General features: G+C 57.3%; 1 protein-coding gene across 2 annotated transcripts; it reads left to right on the plus strand.

Annotated features, from left to right (window-relative positions):
- The first annotated feature begins 2751 nt into the window (after window positions 1–2751).
- LOC144484269 (RNA-binding protein 4B-like) lies at window positions 2752–13803 on the plus strand. Of its 2 annotated transcripts, XM_078202793.1 has the most exons (3): window positions 2752–3298; window positions 8416–8911; window positions 11714–13803. In XM_078202793.1, exons 1-3 carry the CDS (start codon window positions 2917–2919, stop codon window positions 11763–11765), a joined length of 930 nt encoding a protein of 309 aa, XP_078058919.1. In that variant the 5' UTR covers window positions 2752–2916; the 3' UTR covers window positions 11766–13803. The 2 variants fall into 2 exon arrangements, with proteins under 2 accessions (XP_078058919.1, XP_078058918.1); XM_078202792.1 differs by having other exon boundaries at window positions 8416–13803.
- The last annotated feature ends 3342 nt before the right edge of the window (window positions 13804–17145 follow it).

The raw sequence follows: 17145 nt of genomic DNA on the forward strand, positions 1-17145 counted from the left end.
AGTCTGCACCGACAACAATCCCACCCAGGCCCTATTCCCGTAACCCCACATATTTACCCCACCAATCCCTCTAAGCTACACATCCCGGGACACTAAGGGGCAATTTAGCATGGCCAATCCACCTAACCCGTGCATCTTTGGACACTAAGGGGCAATTTAGCATGGCCAATCCACCTAACCCGCGCATCTTTGAACACTAAGGGGCAATTTAGCATGGCCAATCTACCTAACCTGCACATCTTTGGAGTGTGGGAGGAAACCGGAGCACCCGGAGGAAACCCACGCAGACACGGGGAGAACGTGCAGACTCCACACAGACAGTGACCCAAGCCGGGAATCGATCCCTGGAGCTGAGAGGCAGCAGTGCTAACCACTTTGCAGCCCAAGACGTGCGTGCCCTGGAATTTAGCAGAAGGGGTAATCTGATTACAGGTTTTGAGATATGGAGCAGGACAGACGACGAGATAGTGTTTGTCCACAGATCCCTGAAGACGGGAGCGCATTTTCTTAGGGTGGTGAAAAAGGCGTATGGGACACTTGTCTTTAACATTTGAGGCACGGATTACAAAAGCAGGTTCATTGAAGCACCGGCTGGCAGCGCCAGGCTCCTACAGAGCAGTGCCAGGCTCACCGGTTGGCAGTACCAGGCTACTCCAGGGCAGTGCCAGGCTCACCGGTTGGCAGTGCCAGGCTCACCAGCCCCAGTACCAGGCTCACCAGCTGGCAGTGCCAGGCACACCGGCCCCAGTGCCAGGCTCACCGGTCCCAGTGCCAGGCTCACCGGTTGGCAGTACCAGGCTACTCCAGGGCAGTGCCAGGCTCACCAGCTGGCAGTGCCAGGCACACCGGCCCCAGTGCCAGGCTCACCAGTCCCAGTGCCAGGCTCACCGGTCCCAGTGCCAGGCTCACCGGTTGGCAGTACCAGGCTACTCCAGGGCAGTGCCAGGCTCACCAGCTGGCAGTGCCAGGCACACCAGCCCCAGTGCCAGGCTCACCGGTCCCAGTGCCAGGCTCACCGGTCCCAGTGCCAGGCTCACCGGTTGGCAGTACCAGGCTACTCCAGGGCAGTGCCAGGCTCACCGGTTGGCAGTGCCAGGCACACCGGCCCCAGTGCCAGGCTCACCGGTCCCAGTGCCAGGCACACCGGCTGGCAGTGCCAGGCTCACCGGCCCCAGTGCCAGGCTCACCGGCCCCAGTGCCAGGCTCACCGGCTGGCAGTGCCAGGCTCACCGGCCCCAGTGCCAGGCTCACCGGCCCCAGTGCCAGGCACACCGGCCCCAGTGCCAGGCTCACCGGCCCCAGTGCCAGGCTCACCGGTCCCAGTGCCAGGCTCACCGGCTGGCAGTGCCAGGCTCACCGGCTGGCAGTGCCAGGCTGATCCAGGGCCGTAATGGCGGCCCCTTCCTCCTGCCCCTGACGTCCCCGTGAAACCCCTCCCCCCAGCCCAGCCCGGGGGGGGGGGGGGAGAGGCGCGACCTCTCACCTTTGTCACACTCACCCCGCCCGGACACCTCCAAGCCCGGTGTCTGTCCGCAGCTCTTGCTGCCCAGCGGGAGGAGGAGAGGGAGGCACACCGCAGCTTCAATCTGGGTCCGCTGCCCGCGTAAAAGGAACCAGGCCGCTCGCGCGCACTCTCAAAATGGCCGCCACCCGGCTGCTCCCGCCCCGCCCCCTCCTCCCTCCTCCCACCCGTCTTGAGTGACAGCCACATACACCAATCGGATGGCGCGTCTGCCCCTTCCTGGCCAATCAATGACGGGGGGGCGGCGCCCACATCTTGACCGACGGCTCTCTGCACCAATCGGGATTAGCGCAGGTCTTTTCCAATCAATAGGGAGATTAATGGTGGTGGAGGCGGGGACACCGTTGTGTGTGACAGCCGACTGGACCAATCGGATACCACCTTCGCCCCTTCCCGGCCAATCATCGGAGGGGGGCGGGACACAGTTGTGAGTGACAGCCGACTGGACCAATCGGGTACCGCCTTCGCCCCTTCCCGGCCAATCAACGGAAGGTAGGCGGGACATGGTGTTGAGTGACAGCGGACTGGACCAATCGGAATCCGCCGTCGCCCCTTCCTGGCCAATCAACGGAGGGGGGGACACCCGCCCCCTCATGAGTGCCAGCCCAGTGCACGAATGCGGATTTCGAGTCCGTCCCTCCCTAACCAATCAATAGTAGGGGGGGGGCGAGGAAGGGCGGGGGGGGTGAGGAAGGGCGGGGGGGGGCGAGGAAGGGCGGGGGGGAAGTGGGGGGGCAACAGTCTTGAGCGACAGCCCGATGCACCAATCCCATTGCGCCTCCCCTCCCCGTCCCGGCCAATCAATAGAGGCGCTGACGCAAGCGGGGGGGCGGGTCAGGACCACCCTCTTGAGCGACCGCACATTCGTCCAATCGAATCGCGCGTACGCCCCATCCTGGCCAATCAATAGTGGAGGGGGGGCGGGTCTACGATGTGAGCGACAGCCGATCAGACCAATGGGACCGCGCGTCCCCCCAACTCTCCACCAATCAGAAGCGGGAGTGGGCGGGTCTACGAATTGAGCGACAGCCCTTCACACCAATGGGATCGCGCGCCCCCCCCCTCTCACCAATCAGTAGCGGGAAGGGGGGGTGTGTCGGATGGGACAAAGCGGTTTTGGCCTCCTCTTCCGGTGGGAGAGGGCGGAAGTGAGGGGGCGGGCTCTGAACGCGACGTCCCATTGGCTGTACGTGGGCGGCGTCGGCCGCGATTGGTCGGATGGGGCTGTCAATCAGGGAGGGTGTGTGAAGGGGGGGGTGGGGGAAGGCGGCTCGGACGAACGGTGGGGATCGGCGCCATTTTGTGTGAGCCCCGTGAGGCGATGAGGGGGAGCGAATAATCGACCATCACCGGGAATTTTTTAAATTTTTTTTTAAAAAACGCGACAAATAAAGATGAAGATTTTCGTGGGCAACATCCCCAGCGAGACCACGGTGGAGGAGCTGCGGGCGCTGTTCGAGTGCTACGGCGCGGTGCGGGAGTGCGACATCATCCGGCATTACGGCTTCGTGCACATGGAGAGCGCCGAGGAGGCCGGCCGGGCCATCGCCGCCCTGCACCAGTACGAGCTGCACGGCCAGCGGCTCAACGTGGCCGAGTCGCGGCCCCGGACCGCCGCCGCCACCACCGGCGCCACCACCGGCGCCACCACCACCGGGGCCACGGCCGCCGTCACCAAGGTCTACGTGGGCAACCTGGCGAGCGGCTGCAGCAACCAGGAGCTGCGGGCCCGCTTCGAGGAGTTCGGCCGGGTGCTGGAGTGCGACATTGTCAAAGGTACGGCTCCACTTGAGGCAGCAGGGGACCCCCCTTCCATCCCCTCCACTTGAGACAGCAGGGGACCCCCCCTTCCATATCCCCTCCACTTGAGGCAGCAGGGGACCCCCCCTTCAATCCCATCCACTTGAGGCAGCAGGGGACCCCCTTCAATCCCCTCCACTTGAGGCAGCAGGGGACCCCCCCCTTCAATCCCCTTCACTTGAGGCAGCAGGGGACCCCTTCCAACCCTGTCCACTTGAGGTAGCAGGGGACCCCCTTCAGCCCCATCCACTTGATGAAACGGGGACCCCCCTTCAATCCCTCTATTTGAGGCAGCAGGGGACCCGTTCAACACCTTCATTTGAGGCAGCAGGGGACCCCCCCCTTCAATCCTCTCCACTTGAGACAGCAGGGGAGCCCGTCAGCCCCTCCGGTTGAGGCAGCAGCGGATCCCTTCAGCCCCTTCATTTAGGGCTGTTCAGCTCCCCGGGGGCGGCAGGGCGTCCGTTCGGCCCCCCCTCCTCTGGGGGCGGCAGGGCGTCCGTTCGGCCCCCCCTCCTCTGGGGGCGGCAGGGCGTCCGTTCGGCCCCCCCTCCTCTGGGGGCGGCAGGGTGTCCGTTCGGCCCCCCCTCTGGGGGCGGCAGGGCGTCCGTTCGGCCCCCCCTCCTCTGGGGGCGGCAGGGCGTCCGTTCGGCCCCCCCTCCTCTGGGGGCGGCAGGGCGTCCGTTCGGCCCCCCCTCCTCTGGGGGCGGCAGGGCGTCCGTTCGGCCCCCCATCCTCTGGGGGCGGCAGGGCGTCCGTTCGGCCCCCCCCTCCTCTGGGGGCGGCAGGGCGTCCGTTCGGCCCCCCTTCCTCTGGGGGCGGCAGGGCGTCCGTTCGGCCCCCCCTCCTCTGGGGGCGGCAGGGCGTCCGTTCGGCCCCCCCTCCTCTGGGGTGGGCAGGGCGTCCGTTCGGCCCCCCCCCCCCCCTCCTCTGGGGAGGGCAGGGTGTCCGTTCGGCCCCCCCTCCTCTGGGGGCGGCAGGGCGTCCGTTCGGCCCCCCCTCCTCTGGGGGCGGCAGGGCGTCCGTTCGGCCCCCCCCTCCTCTGGGGACGGCAGGGCGTCCGTTCGACCCCCCCTCCTCTGGGGGCGGCAGGGCGTCCGTTCGGGCCCCCCCCCCCTCTGGGGGCGGCAGGGCGTCCGTTCGCCCCCACCCCCCTCTTGGGGCGGCAGGGCGTCCGTTCGCCCCCCCCTCCTCTGGGGGGCGGCAGGGCGTCCGTTCGGCCCCCCTCCTCTGGGGGGCGGCAGGGCGTCCGTTCGGCCCTCCCTCCTCGGGGGGCGGCAGGGCGTCCGTTCGGCCCCACCCCCGGGGGTGGAGAGGTGGATGATTCGGCCTATTGGGCCATCGGAGGGACCATTCAGCCCCTTCATTGGGTGTACCAGGGAGGCCGTTCGGATCCTCCATTGGGGGCAGCAGGGAGCCCATTCAGTCCAACCCTCCATTGAGGGTGGTGGGATGGATGCCCATTCATTCCCTCTTTGTAATGGGGTGGCATTCAGTGCCATTCAGCGCCCCCCCACCCCCCCCCCCACCCCATTGGGGTGACAGGGTCACTCAGTTCTTCCATAGGGAGTGTAGGTGGTTATCCAACCCATGGAAAAGAGATGCTGGAGGCCATTCTGCCCCTCTATCCTATTCACATACCAACAGTGATTTCCCAGTCACCTCTGAGTGCACTGGTGCTGTTTGAACGTTGTGCCTGCCTCCAGACCAGAGAACACCTTTCTCCATCGACCCAAAGCACATCTTTTAATTATTCTAAACAGTTCAGAAACGATAGCCCCTTAATCTTCTAAACTCTGAATTCCCCCGAGTGCCGTGCCCATTGGGCACCGCAGGGGTCGGAGTGCGTTATCGACCCTGATAATCACATTTTAATTTGATGTTTTTTTTAAGTTTCCTTTGTACTTTTGATTTTTGTTCGGGCTGTTGTTTCCCCCTTCATTTGGGGAACTGCCCCTTTTACTTTGTCCTGATTTAATTTGAGTTTGTTTATTTGGTTTGACCTTAAAAGAGGCCGTGTTCAGTGGGGCCAGCTGGAATCCCCCCCAAGTCCCAGTTCCAGCTGGCCCCACTGAATTGCCCCCAAGTCCGAGTTCAGTGGGGCCAGCTGGAACTTTCCCCCCCCCCCCCCAAGTCCGTGTTCAGTGGGGCCAGCCCCAATACAGCAGTGTTCTATAGCAACGATCAGTCGCTCTGATTTAATTATGTTCGTCAAGGGGGGGTTGGGGGGACCTCCTTGCCCTTCTGGGGTATTTTTAAACTCGCCTGATGAGAGATTTACAATAAAACTGAGAGACACAGCACCTCCCTGAGTGTGGCTGAGTGAGAGGTTGTGCAGAGGCTGGTCAGAGCATAAATCTGGGGGGAGGGGGGAATGGAGTTGCCAAGAGGAAAGAAATGGGGGGAAAGGAAAAGGATAGCAAATTAAATCAAATGCTGGTGGAACACCACAGGGCTGGGTGGCACAGTGGGTTAGCACTGCTGCCTCACAGCGCCAGGGACCCAGGTTCGATTCCCGGCCTCGGGTCACTGTCTGTGCGGAGTCTGCATGTTCTCCCCGTGTCTGCGTGGGTTTCCTCCGGGTGCTCCGGTTTCCTCCCACAGCCCAAAAGATGTGCGAGTTAGGGTGGATTGGCCATGCTAAATTGTCCCCTCGTGTACAAAGATGTGCGGGTTAGGTGGATTGGCCATGCTAAATTGTCCCTTAGTGTCCAAAGATGTGTAGGTTAGGTGGATTGGCCATGATAAATTGTCCCTTAGTGTCCAAAGATGTGCAGGTTAGGTGGATTGGCCATGCTAAATTGTCCCTTAGTGTCCAAAGATGTGCAGGTTAGGTGGATTGGCCATGCTAAATTGTCCCTTAGTGTCCAAAGATGTGCGGGTTAGGGGGATTGGCCATGCTAAATTGCCCCTTAGTGTCAGGGGTATTAGGAGAGTAAATATGTGGGGTTAGAGCCTGGGTGGGATTGTGGTCAGTGTAGACTTGATGGGCCGAGTGGCCACCTCCTGCACTGTAGGTTCTATGACTATTAATTTAGGGAGTGTTTTCTGTCCCCTCCCCTCCTCCAAACCCGGCCACATTCTGTCATCTCCAACTATGTCATGCAGTTTAGACAGCGGCATGTTGGAGACTTAAAATTCCTATGTTTCTCATTCCAACCTTCACTTTCAAACTGCCCACTCCCTGATGCAAATCGACAGCAACCACTTGTACCGTTCTGTCGCTGCTGGCTTGACCAATCTCTCCACATGGTGTGACTCGATGGAACCCATTCAACCAGGGAGCACGCCGCGACCAATTGGACCTTGTCCACGCAGGTGTGGTCACGCTTTCCGGCAAGTGGCCGGGGCGTCACTGAGCAGCGGTCGCCTGAGTGTGTGAGCAGTTAGGAGTGGCGGCGGTCACTAAAGCAGCAACTGCTGTCAGCGACTCTGGCAGAGCGTGCTATCCTGAGCTGATGGGTGCTGAAGATCGTTATAGTAACCCCGCTTCCAACCTCAGTGAGCCAGTCCGACCGCCATTGAGGCCTTGCCCGATAGGCACGGCTCTGCGACCTTGGTCTGAAACTGTGCGGCGTCGGCACGTTCTCCCCGTGTCTGCGTGGGTTTCCTCCCACAGTCCGAAAGACGTGCTGGTTAAAGTGCATTGGGCCGTGCTAAATTGACACTTGGTGTCAGGGGGATTAGCGGGGTGTGTGTGTGTGTGTGTGGGGTTACGGGGATACATTGGGCCTGGGTGGGATTGTGGTCGGTGCAGGCTCGATGGCCCGAATGGCCTCCTCCTGCACTGGGGGGATTCTATGATTCATTTTGCTCCTGCCAATTTCTGTTCATTTGGGTTTGGAATCGCTCACCTCGAGCTATCATCGCAGATGCCAGATGATTGGGGTTGAGTTCTTTGCTGTAAGAACCGTTGGCCGGTTCAGAAACGGGCTACAGAAGGAAATGCCATGATATAATGACATTACACAAGAGATTCCAGCGGGGATGCAGGAGTAACTACAATTTAGGGAGCATATGCAACAATGATTTACGAATGTATTCAAGAGGCGGCTGGATATAGCACTTGGGGCGAACGGGATCAAAGGTTATGGGGAGAAAGGATTAGGCTATTGAGTTGGATGGTCAGCCATGATCGTGATGAATGGCAGAGCAGGCTCGAAGGGCCGAATGGCCTCCTCCTATCTTCTGTTTCTGTAAAGCTGGTGAATCGGGGACAATTTGAACCTTTCCTGACGGGGAGATATCAGGTTTTCCCAATCCAATTGTGTAGGTTTTTGAAAAAATAAATGTCCTGCGGGTGCTGGGAACACTCGGCAATTCTGGCAGCATCTGTGGAGAGAGAAAGAGCAAAGCAGCCGGCATAATTTAAGACCCCACGCACCCCGGACATTCTCTCTTCCACCTTCTTCCGTCGGGAAAAAGATACAAAAGCCTGAGGTCACGTACCGACCGACTCAAGAACAGCTTCTTCCCTGCTGCTGTCAGACTTTTGAATGGACCTACCTTGCGTTAAGTTGATCTTTCTCTACACCCTAGCTGTGACTGTAACACTACATTCTGTACCCTCTCCTTTCCTTCTCCCCGTGTATTCTATGAACAGCTCAGAGAGTCATAGAGCTTTGCCTGTACAGCGCGCAAGAAACAATACTTTCCACTTGTATCCCAATACATGTAACAATAATAAATCAAATCAGAATCAAAGAATGAACGTTAAGCTCTCATGCAGACTGGTTCTCTCCGCGCAGACGCTGCCAGGCCTGCTGCATTGTCTGTTTCCATTTAACATTCAACTCTCTTTCTCCACAGATCCGGCTGAGCATTCCCGGTAGGTTTTGCTTACGGCCGTGGGTTTGTGTAGAACGGTGCTGGCCAGAAGCAGGCCGTTTGAATCCAATGCTACACCAGCTTCCCCCACCTCCCCCGTCCCATCTTCACCCATAATTTGTCTAGCTTCCCCTGAAAAGGCCAGTGGGTAGGCACCGTGTGAGCGAGTCGTAGGCGTTGCCGCTCTCCCGGCGGTTGGCCAGGGTTACGATTATTTTTTTTGCTTTGAGCGTGACTTTGCAACCTGTCCTCTTCCCGCCCTGCAGATTACGCCTTCGTGCACATGGAGAAGGAAGAGGACGCCATCCAAGCCATCGCCAACCTGGACGAGAAGGAGTTCAACGGGAACAAGCTCCGGGTGCAGCTGTCCCGGTCGACCTACGGGAAGTCTGGCGGGCAGCGCGATGTGTGCCAGCGCTGCGGGAGGCAGGGGCACCAGGCGCGAGATTGCCACTCGGCGCGCTATAACCAGTACGCCCAGTACCAGTTCCAGTCTCAATATTACCCCTCTTACTATTCGTATTACGATTACGACTATGGCCACAGCTCCTATTACGACTATTACGAAGATTACCAGAGCGCGGGCGCCACCGCCGCCAGTTATGCGCCGCTCGATTACGTGAGGGAGAGGAGTCCGAACCGCCTCAGCGCGTCCACCACTGCGGCTGCCAACAGCTGCACCCTGTACGAACGCACCCGTCTGTCGCCCCTCACTGTGCCAAAATATCAGAATGAGACATTCATAGATGATAGCATCAGTAGGTATGTATCGGCTGCCGGCAAGAGCACGGCGAGTAAGGGGCCCTGTGAGGCGGAGGGCGGGCGGGAAGAGGAGGCTGCCGCCACCGCAGCCTGGCCTGCCGCGAGTGCGACTTGTCTCTCCACCCCTGCGTGGAAGTCAGAGCCACATGTTAACGAGTCTTCCCTCGGCAGTGCCCAGGTTTCGGAGTGGTAGCGCCAGCCCTGCTCCACGGTGAGAAAGGCGGATCCTGACGCTGGCGTGGGGAGGTGTACGCGGTGTCGGTGAGGGACAAGTCCCGACTGCCCCTCCTCGCCGCAGGCGTTTTTTGTTTCTGGTTGTAAATGGAACTGGTCCTTTAGCGTGTCGGGGGCAGGGGGGGGCACGGTCACCGGGGAGTAGTTCCGCCGTAGCTTGAAGAGCCTTTTGTGGTCGAGGTTGTGTCTGGAGAGAGAATGTTGTAAGCTGTGAATCGCGCTTCGCTGCCCTTCAGGAGAATTCATTCCTTCCGGAGCAGCTACTTAGACGGCCTTTCTTACCTTCCCGAGCAAATGAGAGTTACTGGGTGATCGCAGCGATCCAATCTGCCGACTTTTGTCAAGATTCAGGACCTGGGGAAACCACACCCCGCCCCAGCTCGCCCCCACAGCGGTGCAGAGCTCCCAGGTGCCGAGAGAGAGTGTGTCTTAATAGACTTTTTAGCATGGTACCCAGTACACCGGTTTATTCTACTCCTGGCGGGAAAGTTTAAGAAGGGTGGCGTTCAAAGTCGGAGAGAAACTTCCTCAAGTAAACAGGATGGGACTTGATTGGGTGACCGGTTCAGAGAGCCAGCACGGCGGGCCGGTTGGCCGCCGCCTCGTTGATGCTGTGGCCGTTACATCGCACTCCCCGAGTAAGCTTTGCTGTGGTACAGGATTGGTCGTTGCTTGGAGGCGGCCAGGTCAACTTGGTCGGAAGTGTCCCTTTCTGTTGGTGGGAACCGTAGACTTGTCCACAATCCCGGCGATCCCTGCAGATTTTGCCTAGTTTAATGGCCTTACGGCTGGCACCTCCCCCGACCCAAGAGCGCCCTCCACTAATTAAAACAGCCTCCTTGCGTTAACAACAGATTTCACCAGTCACGGGGATGGATTGCAGTGGGATCATTTGCAGTCGCCAGCCACACTCTCTAAGCTGTCACGCAGAAGCCCTGTCACGATGCAGTGGCGGAATGAAGTGGGCAGGATTTTGAAATACAGTGCCTGTTTTAAACTATGAAACACCCAGAGCCCGCCTCATCAGAGGCGGGTTGCGTCTAGACCTGAGAGAATGCGATCAAGTATCCAAACCCAATTCCACTGACCAATTCTCAAACTGTGCGACTTGTCTCCAACAATCTTTCACGGATATCTGTCTCCTGGATAGATTGCTCTGAATGTTGTCTTGTACAAAATTATTTTTTAATAAAAAGAATCTTCCATTTATCCTTGCCGTAGCAGCGTTAGTGACGGGGAGGGGAGTTCGGACTCGGCTGTGGCCATCAGGGTTCCTGTTTGTAAAGTTGACGTGAGATCTCTGGGGGGGAGGCATTTTGCCGCCAGGAATTACGAACGATACTTGTGCCCAGGTTGCCACTGTGTGGCGATGGGCAAATAGGGGTGACTCTCTAAGTCGCTGGTGTTCAAACGGGGAAGGGGGGTGCATTGTCCCGTCACTGAGCTTGTCTGCCCGGATTGGGGCATGTCCTGGGGTTTGGAGTTCCACGATCGTGGCTCCTGTTTTCAAGTAACGTCCTTCAAATCGGCTGCCTCTTGATGCCCAGCTCCCGGGTTGGTTTTATGTTCTGTCAGGCGTTTCTGTCTCAGCTGCACCCGCCCGCTCCGAGATGCTGCAGTCCCTCATTCTCCGTGAAAAATTCCCAATCATCTGTGAAGCTGCTTGCTTAAGATTCTTCTCTCTTTCCCCCTCCCCCCCACAACCTCCTGCCTGCAGACACGTCTTGAGTTGCGTCCCCCACACCTACACAATGTCTCCACCCGGGTACGCAGACTGCTAACAGGTCTCCATCCACTTCCCCCTGAACCGAACATCGCTCTGTAGACTCGGAGTAGGCGGGGGACCCGTTCCCCTGATGGTGTATCCTTCGCCGGGTGGCACAGCTCGGGGGGGGGGGGGGGGGCCTTTTCATCCCCGCCGCCTGATAAACTTTCCTGCCCCCAAAGGCTCCTCCCCGAGTCCAGCAGCTAGTGTCCGCACCCTCCCTCCCCCTCCGCTGTACGACCACACAACTCTTCGCCTTCTGCGCGATTGTGTGATGCTGGAATAGTATTGTGTACCAACGATGCCCGTTCCCCTGTGGCTGGAGCTGCGGGGGGGAAGGGGGGGGTGCAGCCACTACAGAGTAACAAATGAATCCCAAGTCAGAGACACTTGCTGGGGGGGAGGAAAATGACAACCCCGAACTTTTGAGCATTTGACAGCCAGTGAAGTACTTTTCTTTTTGAGGTGTGGTGGCTTGTAGCAGCCGAGGAACATGCAGCGGTCTCCCGGATCCGTCCTGGCTCAAATCTGTGGGGAGGGACAGGGACAGAAGGGGTGGGCGGCGGGGTGGGACGTCCCGCTTACCGTTCCTCGATTTTTGGGGAGGCACATTTTAAAACAAGAACATATAAAGGCCCTATCCCGTCGGACCCCCTCGCCCCAACCATTCCCACCTCCCCTCCCCGCTGCAGTCCCGCCACATCTGCTTAACTACCCCGGCTCCTCCCTCGGTGAATTGCATGAAGCAACTTTTTAACCGTTGCGGCCGGCCCTGTATTGACATGATGTGCTTTTTCTCTTAGGTATGATCAGTTTGACTACGATAACACCACCGACACCCGCTATGCCCAATGAACCGACGATTTCCTCCTCTTCCTCCTCCTCCGCCGCCGCTCTCCGACCGGAAGTTTTGCTCTCTCCAGGCGAACACACGGCCCCGCCATCGCAGCACGACAGCGCCTCGCCGTTTAAAACATCACTTACATTCTCTCTCTTTAAAAAACAAAATTAGATATAATCACTGCAGCCCAGCCTAGATTCTGTAAACACTCTTTAACGCTCTCCATCTCGCTGATTGTGATCAGATGCTGCTTGCCAGGGGTTTTTTTTTCCCTTTCTCTCTCCCCCCCCCCCCCGGACAACCTTTTGTTTTGTTTAAACAGAAAAGTGAATCGCCCCTCCCTGCACATTCCCGCTAACATCCTCGCCAGGCACCGCTTGCTTTCCTATGTGGCGGTTCTTGCCGATGCTTTCGCCCCCCGGCCCCTTTCAACGGGGCGGGGAGCCTGTTCTGTTTTGCCTTGCTCCCATCCGAGGGAGTAAAGATCGTCACGCTCGCTCCTGCCTGCCCCCCCATGGGCATCCCTCGAGTGGGTAAGTGCTTGGGGGGGGGACCTGGTTTCCACATTCTGATGTGGAGCTCAAGGGTTTTGGGGCGGCGGTGGAGACATGCAGCCTCCGATCTGTCACTCCTTGGTGTAAAACACACAGCAGCTAGAGGGATCATGCTGCAAAGCTGAACTGGCTCCTCCCCCCCCCGCCGCCACCGCCCCTCTCCACTTTTAAAATCATCCTAGCCCCTTAAACTGTACCGCCACCTCGAATAATCCGATACATCATTAAAAGCTGCGTTTTCACCACCCCCACCGCACTACAGACAGACAGGTGCTTCTTCCGCACACCTTGCCGACGCTGCTATGACTCCCAGCTGCCGAGGGGGACACACAGGAATGGATAATCCACCCCCCGTGGCTGGGCTTGCCCTCATTTCAGTCCTTCCATCATCTTCCCGCAGCCTGGGGTCCGCTCATGGGCAGAGTGCGTAACCCGTACACTACCGGCCAGGGTTAAGAGACAACAGTCCCGACTTCCCTGAGAAACTCCCTCGTCTCTTTCCTTCCGTCGCCAGACTTTTTTATTTACTGCTTTTTTTTTAAAAAAGCGATTCGCCGCCGTTGGTGCCCCTTGTGTTGGCATGAAGAGGAAGCCTGGGGGGGAGGGGGGGGGCGCAGGGGAGAATCGCCCAGCTCCTGGATATATTTCTCTCCATCTGGCTTGTTGGACTCGCTGTGAAAGGGCAGAGGGGGTACCCTTTTCAGGGTGGACTGAGTGTGTGTGTGTGTGTGTTTGTTTGTATATCTGTGATGTGCAGATGCCGGTGTTGGACTGGGTTGGGCACAGCAAGAAGTCTCACAACACCAGGTTAAACTCCAACAGGTTTATTTGGTGTCACGAGCTTTCGGAGCGCTGCTCCTTCCTCAGCTGTCGAAGGAGCAGTGCTCCAAAAGCTCGTGATACACTAAATAAACCTGTTGGGCTTTAGCCTGGTGTTGTGAGACTTCTTACAGTATATCTGTGTGTGTGTTCGGTACTTTTTCACCCTGGCAAGTCGGGTGCACTTGCGTTCGTGGGTGGCTCCTACTTTTGTAGAGGGGGGCCGTGCCTCGCAAGCCGCTGGCTCCACGGGCAGGCCAACCGGTGGACGTGTGCGGTGTACTGGTCCCGGGCAGCAGGGCGGACGATGGCCTGCATCTTCTCTCGGGGAGCTGCCCTGCCGATCGGTGAGAATGTACCTCGCGAGAGATGGCACCTTCAGTGAGGCTGGGCAGCGCAAGAGTGAAAAGTGGGGTTGTCTTTGGGCTGGGGCAGCAGTGGGAATTGATGGAAGAGGAGTGGGATTGCGGAGGTGGGTGGACATTACACGTCCGCTGTTGAAACAAAAAAAAAATGAGGCATTTAATTTTCTTTTTGGTATGACAGAATGATTTAGTTTGTGTAATAATTGCCTACACTGGAGAACCAGTGTCTTGAAATTTAAAGAGTTGGCAGTGAGTGGGGAGGGTTGTTTGTATCGTAAATGTGTAGCAAGATTCAATAAACCTAATCTGAAACACCTCTTTTATGTGTGTGTATGTGCGCCTGTTGACTAGACATTCACACTTGTCGTGCTGTGGCATCTGCCACTGTTTCACTCCTCCCCCCCCCCCCCCCCCCCCCCCCGTCACCCCTTGCCTTGTTGTGGCACTCGCCGCACCCCCCGCCCCCCTCCCCTTGCCAGGAATCATAGCAATCTGGGTCTCGTTCGCCTCCATCCTCCTTCGTCCAGTTCCTGTAGATTGGTCTGATGTGTTAGGATTATCATCGCACTTTTATCTCTGTGTCAAGAAGTGCAGATGGAAAGTGCTGGAAAAACTCCTCCAGTCCCGGCAGCATCTGTGGGGGAAATAAAATCGAGAGTTAGCGCTTCCGAGTCTGATGTAAGGGGGCGGCACAGTGGTTAGCACTGCTGCCTCACAGTGCCAAGGACCCGGGTTCGATTCCTGACTTGGGTCACTGTCTGTGTGGAGTTTGCACGTTCTCCCCGTGTCCACGTGGGTTTCCTCCCACAGTCCAAAGACGTGCAGGTTAGGGTGCTAAATTCTCCCTCGGTGTAACCCGAACAGGCGCCGGAGTGTGGCCACTAGGGTATTTTCACAGTAACTTCATTGCAGTCTGAATATAAGCCTACTTGTGACTAATAAATAAGCTTTTTACTTTACTCCGAGAAGACACAAGACGTTAACACGGTTTTTCTCTCTGCGGCTGCTGCCCGACCTGCTGAGTTTTTCCAGCCTTTATTTCAGATCTCCAGCAGCTGCAGTGTTTAGCTTTCATCCGAGTCACGAACTCCGGAAGGGCAGGACAACTCTCCGGTGCGTCCCGGGATCAATGTTCCTTCCCCAGGCCACCTTCACCGAGTCGTGGATCCACCTTGTTACCAATACAAACGGGAAGTGCTGGATAAACTCAGCAGGCCTGGCAGCCTCTGCGGAGCGAGAGGCAGTGTTAACCCTTCGAGACCGGAATCGGAGCGCTGACACCAAAACGAATTAAACATCGCTGTGGTATACCTTTGTGAACAGGACTCCAATCTGCAAGAGGCATCTGGATGGGTGCATGAATATGGAGGGAATAGAGGGACCCGAGTAAGGGCAGTTTTTTTTTAAGTTAGGACATCATGATCGGCATAGGTTTGGAGGGCCGAAGGGCCTGTTACTGTGTTGTAATTACCTTTGTTCTGCCATGATTATGAGGATAGGAAGGAGTAGATGTGGGATATATTTACGGCAGGAGGGTGAGGGGAAGAATGATGAGATAACCACCAGTTTGTGTGGCGCTAACAATGTCTCATGGAGATGCGGCATGTCCCAGGCTGGGGTAAATCCCCTAATGATTAAACGAGAATTCCATTATAAGTGCACAAAGTTGTCTCTTACTGGGATCTTGGCTTCCTGTGGCCATTGCCATAGGAGTCCAAATGGACCAACAAACGCTGCAAAGAGACTGCACGTGGGAATTCAAGGGAGCACGTTTACAAGGTGGACACAAGTGTATGGAGGAAAAGTCCCAGGAAGGAAGCCTACACAGCTTGAATAGATTTAGGGGAGAGTGGGATTAGACTGGTTGGGATATTAAAGGGTGCAGGGAGGGAGAGTGGGAGTAGGCTGGGTAGAATATGCCGGGAGTGCGTGGGATTAGACTGGAAGGGACAGAAAAGGGTGCGGGGAGAGTGGGATTAGACGAGGTGGGATATTAAAGGGTGCGGAGAGTGGGATTAGACTGGGTGGGATATTAAAGAGTGAGGGGGGCAGTGGGATTAGACTGGGTGGGATATTAAAGGGTGCAGGGAGTGAGGGGGACAGTGGGATTAGACTGGGTGGGATATGAAAGGGTGAGGGGGAGAATGGGATTAGACTGGGATATTAAACGGCGTGGGGAGAATGGGATTAGACTGGGATATTAAAGGGTGTGGGGAGTGAGGGGGAGAATGGGATTAGACTGGGTGGGATATTAAAGGGTGTGGGGAGTGAGGGGGAGAATGGGACTAGACGGTGGGATATGAAAGTACGGGAATTGAAGGGGAGAGCAGTATTAGACTGGATGGGATATTGAAGGGTGGGGAGACTGGGATTACACTGGGTGGGATATTCAACGGTGCAGGGATTGGGGGAGAGTGCGATTAGGCTGGGTGGGATACTAAAGGGTGCAGGGAGTGAGGGGGAGAATGGGATTAGACTGGGATATTAAAGGGCGCGGGGAGAGTGGGATTAGACTGGGATATTAAAGGGTGCGGGGAGTGGGGGGGAGAATGGGATTAGAATCGGTAGGATATTAAAGGTTGTGGGGAGTGAGGGGGTGAGTGGGATTAGACTGGGTGGGATATTAAAGGGTGAGGGGGAGAGTGGGACTAGGCTGGGTGGGATATTAAAGGGTGCAGGAGGTGAGTGGGACTAGACTGGGTGGGATATTAAAGGGCGCAGGGAGTGAGGGGGAGAGTGGGACTAGGCTGGGTGGGATATTAAAGGGTGTGGGGAGCGAGGGGGAGAGTGGGATTAGACTGGGTGGGATATTAAAGGGCGCAGGGAGTGAGGGGGAGAGTGGGATTAGACTGGGTGGGATATTAAATGGTGTGGGGAGTGAGGGGGAGGGTGGGATTAGACTGGGTGGGATATTAAACGGTGTGGGGAGTGAGGGGGAGAGTGGGATTAGACTGGGTGGGATATTAAAGGTGGGGAGTGAGGGGGAGAGTGGGATTAGACTGGGTGGGATATTAAAGGTTGTGGGGAGCGAGGGGGAGAGTGGGATTAGACTGGGTGGGATATTAAAGGGTGTGGTGAGTGAGGGGGAGATTGGGATTAGACTGGGTGGGATATTAAAGGGTGCGGGGAGTGAGGGGGAGAATGGGATTAGACTGGGTGGGATATTAAAGGGTGCGGGGAGTGAGGGGGAGAGTGGGATTAGACTGGGTGGGATATTAAAGGGCGGGGAGTGAGGGGAGAATGGGATTATACTGGGTGGGATATTAAAGGGTGCGGGGAGTGAGGGGGAGAGTGGGACTAGGCTGGGTGGGATATTAAAGGGTGCAGGAGGTGAGTGGGACTAGGCTGGGTGGGATATTAAAGGGTGTGGGGAGCGAGGGGGAGAGTGGGATTAGACTGGGTGGGATATTAAAGGGCTCAGGGAGTGAGGGGGAGAGTGGGATTAGACTGGGTGGGATATTAAAGGGCTCAGGGAGTGAGGGGGAGAGTGGGATTAGACTGGGTGGGATATTAAACGGTGTGGGGAGTGAGGGGGAGAGTGGGATTAGACTGGGTGGGATATTAAAGGGCTCAGGGAGTGAGGGGGAGAGTGGGATTAGACTGGGTGGGATATTAAACGGTGTGGGGAGTGAGGGGGAGAGTGGGATTAGACTGGG

This window comes from Mustelus asterias, unplaced genomic scaffold (genome assembly GCF_964213995.1).
Source record: "Mustelus asterias unplaced genomic scaffold, sMusAst1.hap1.1 HAP1_SCAFFOLD_97, whole genome shotgun sequence".
Classification (NCBI taxonomy): Eukaryota; Metazoa; Chordata; class Chondrichthyes; order Carcharhiniformes; family Triakidae; genus Mustelus; species Mustelus asterias.

Excerpts from the sequence above, each read along its gene's own strand:
- LOC144484269 (XM_078202792.1), top strand. The coding sequence starts at position 2,917 with ATGAAGATTTTCGTGGGCAACATCCCCAGCGAGACCACGGTGGAGGAG. Across the intron at positions 3,299-8,415 it reads GGAGTGCGACATTGTCAAAG|ATTACGCCTTCGTGCACATG; the intron begins GTACGGCTCCAC and ends CCCGCCCTGCAG.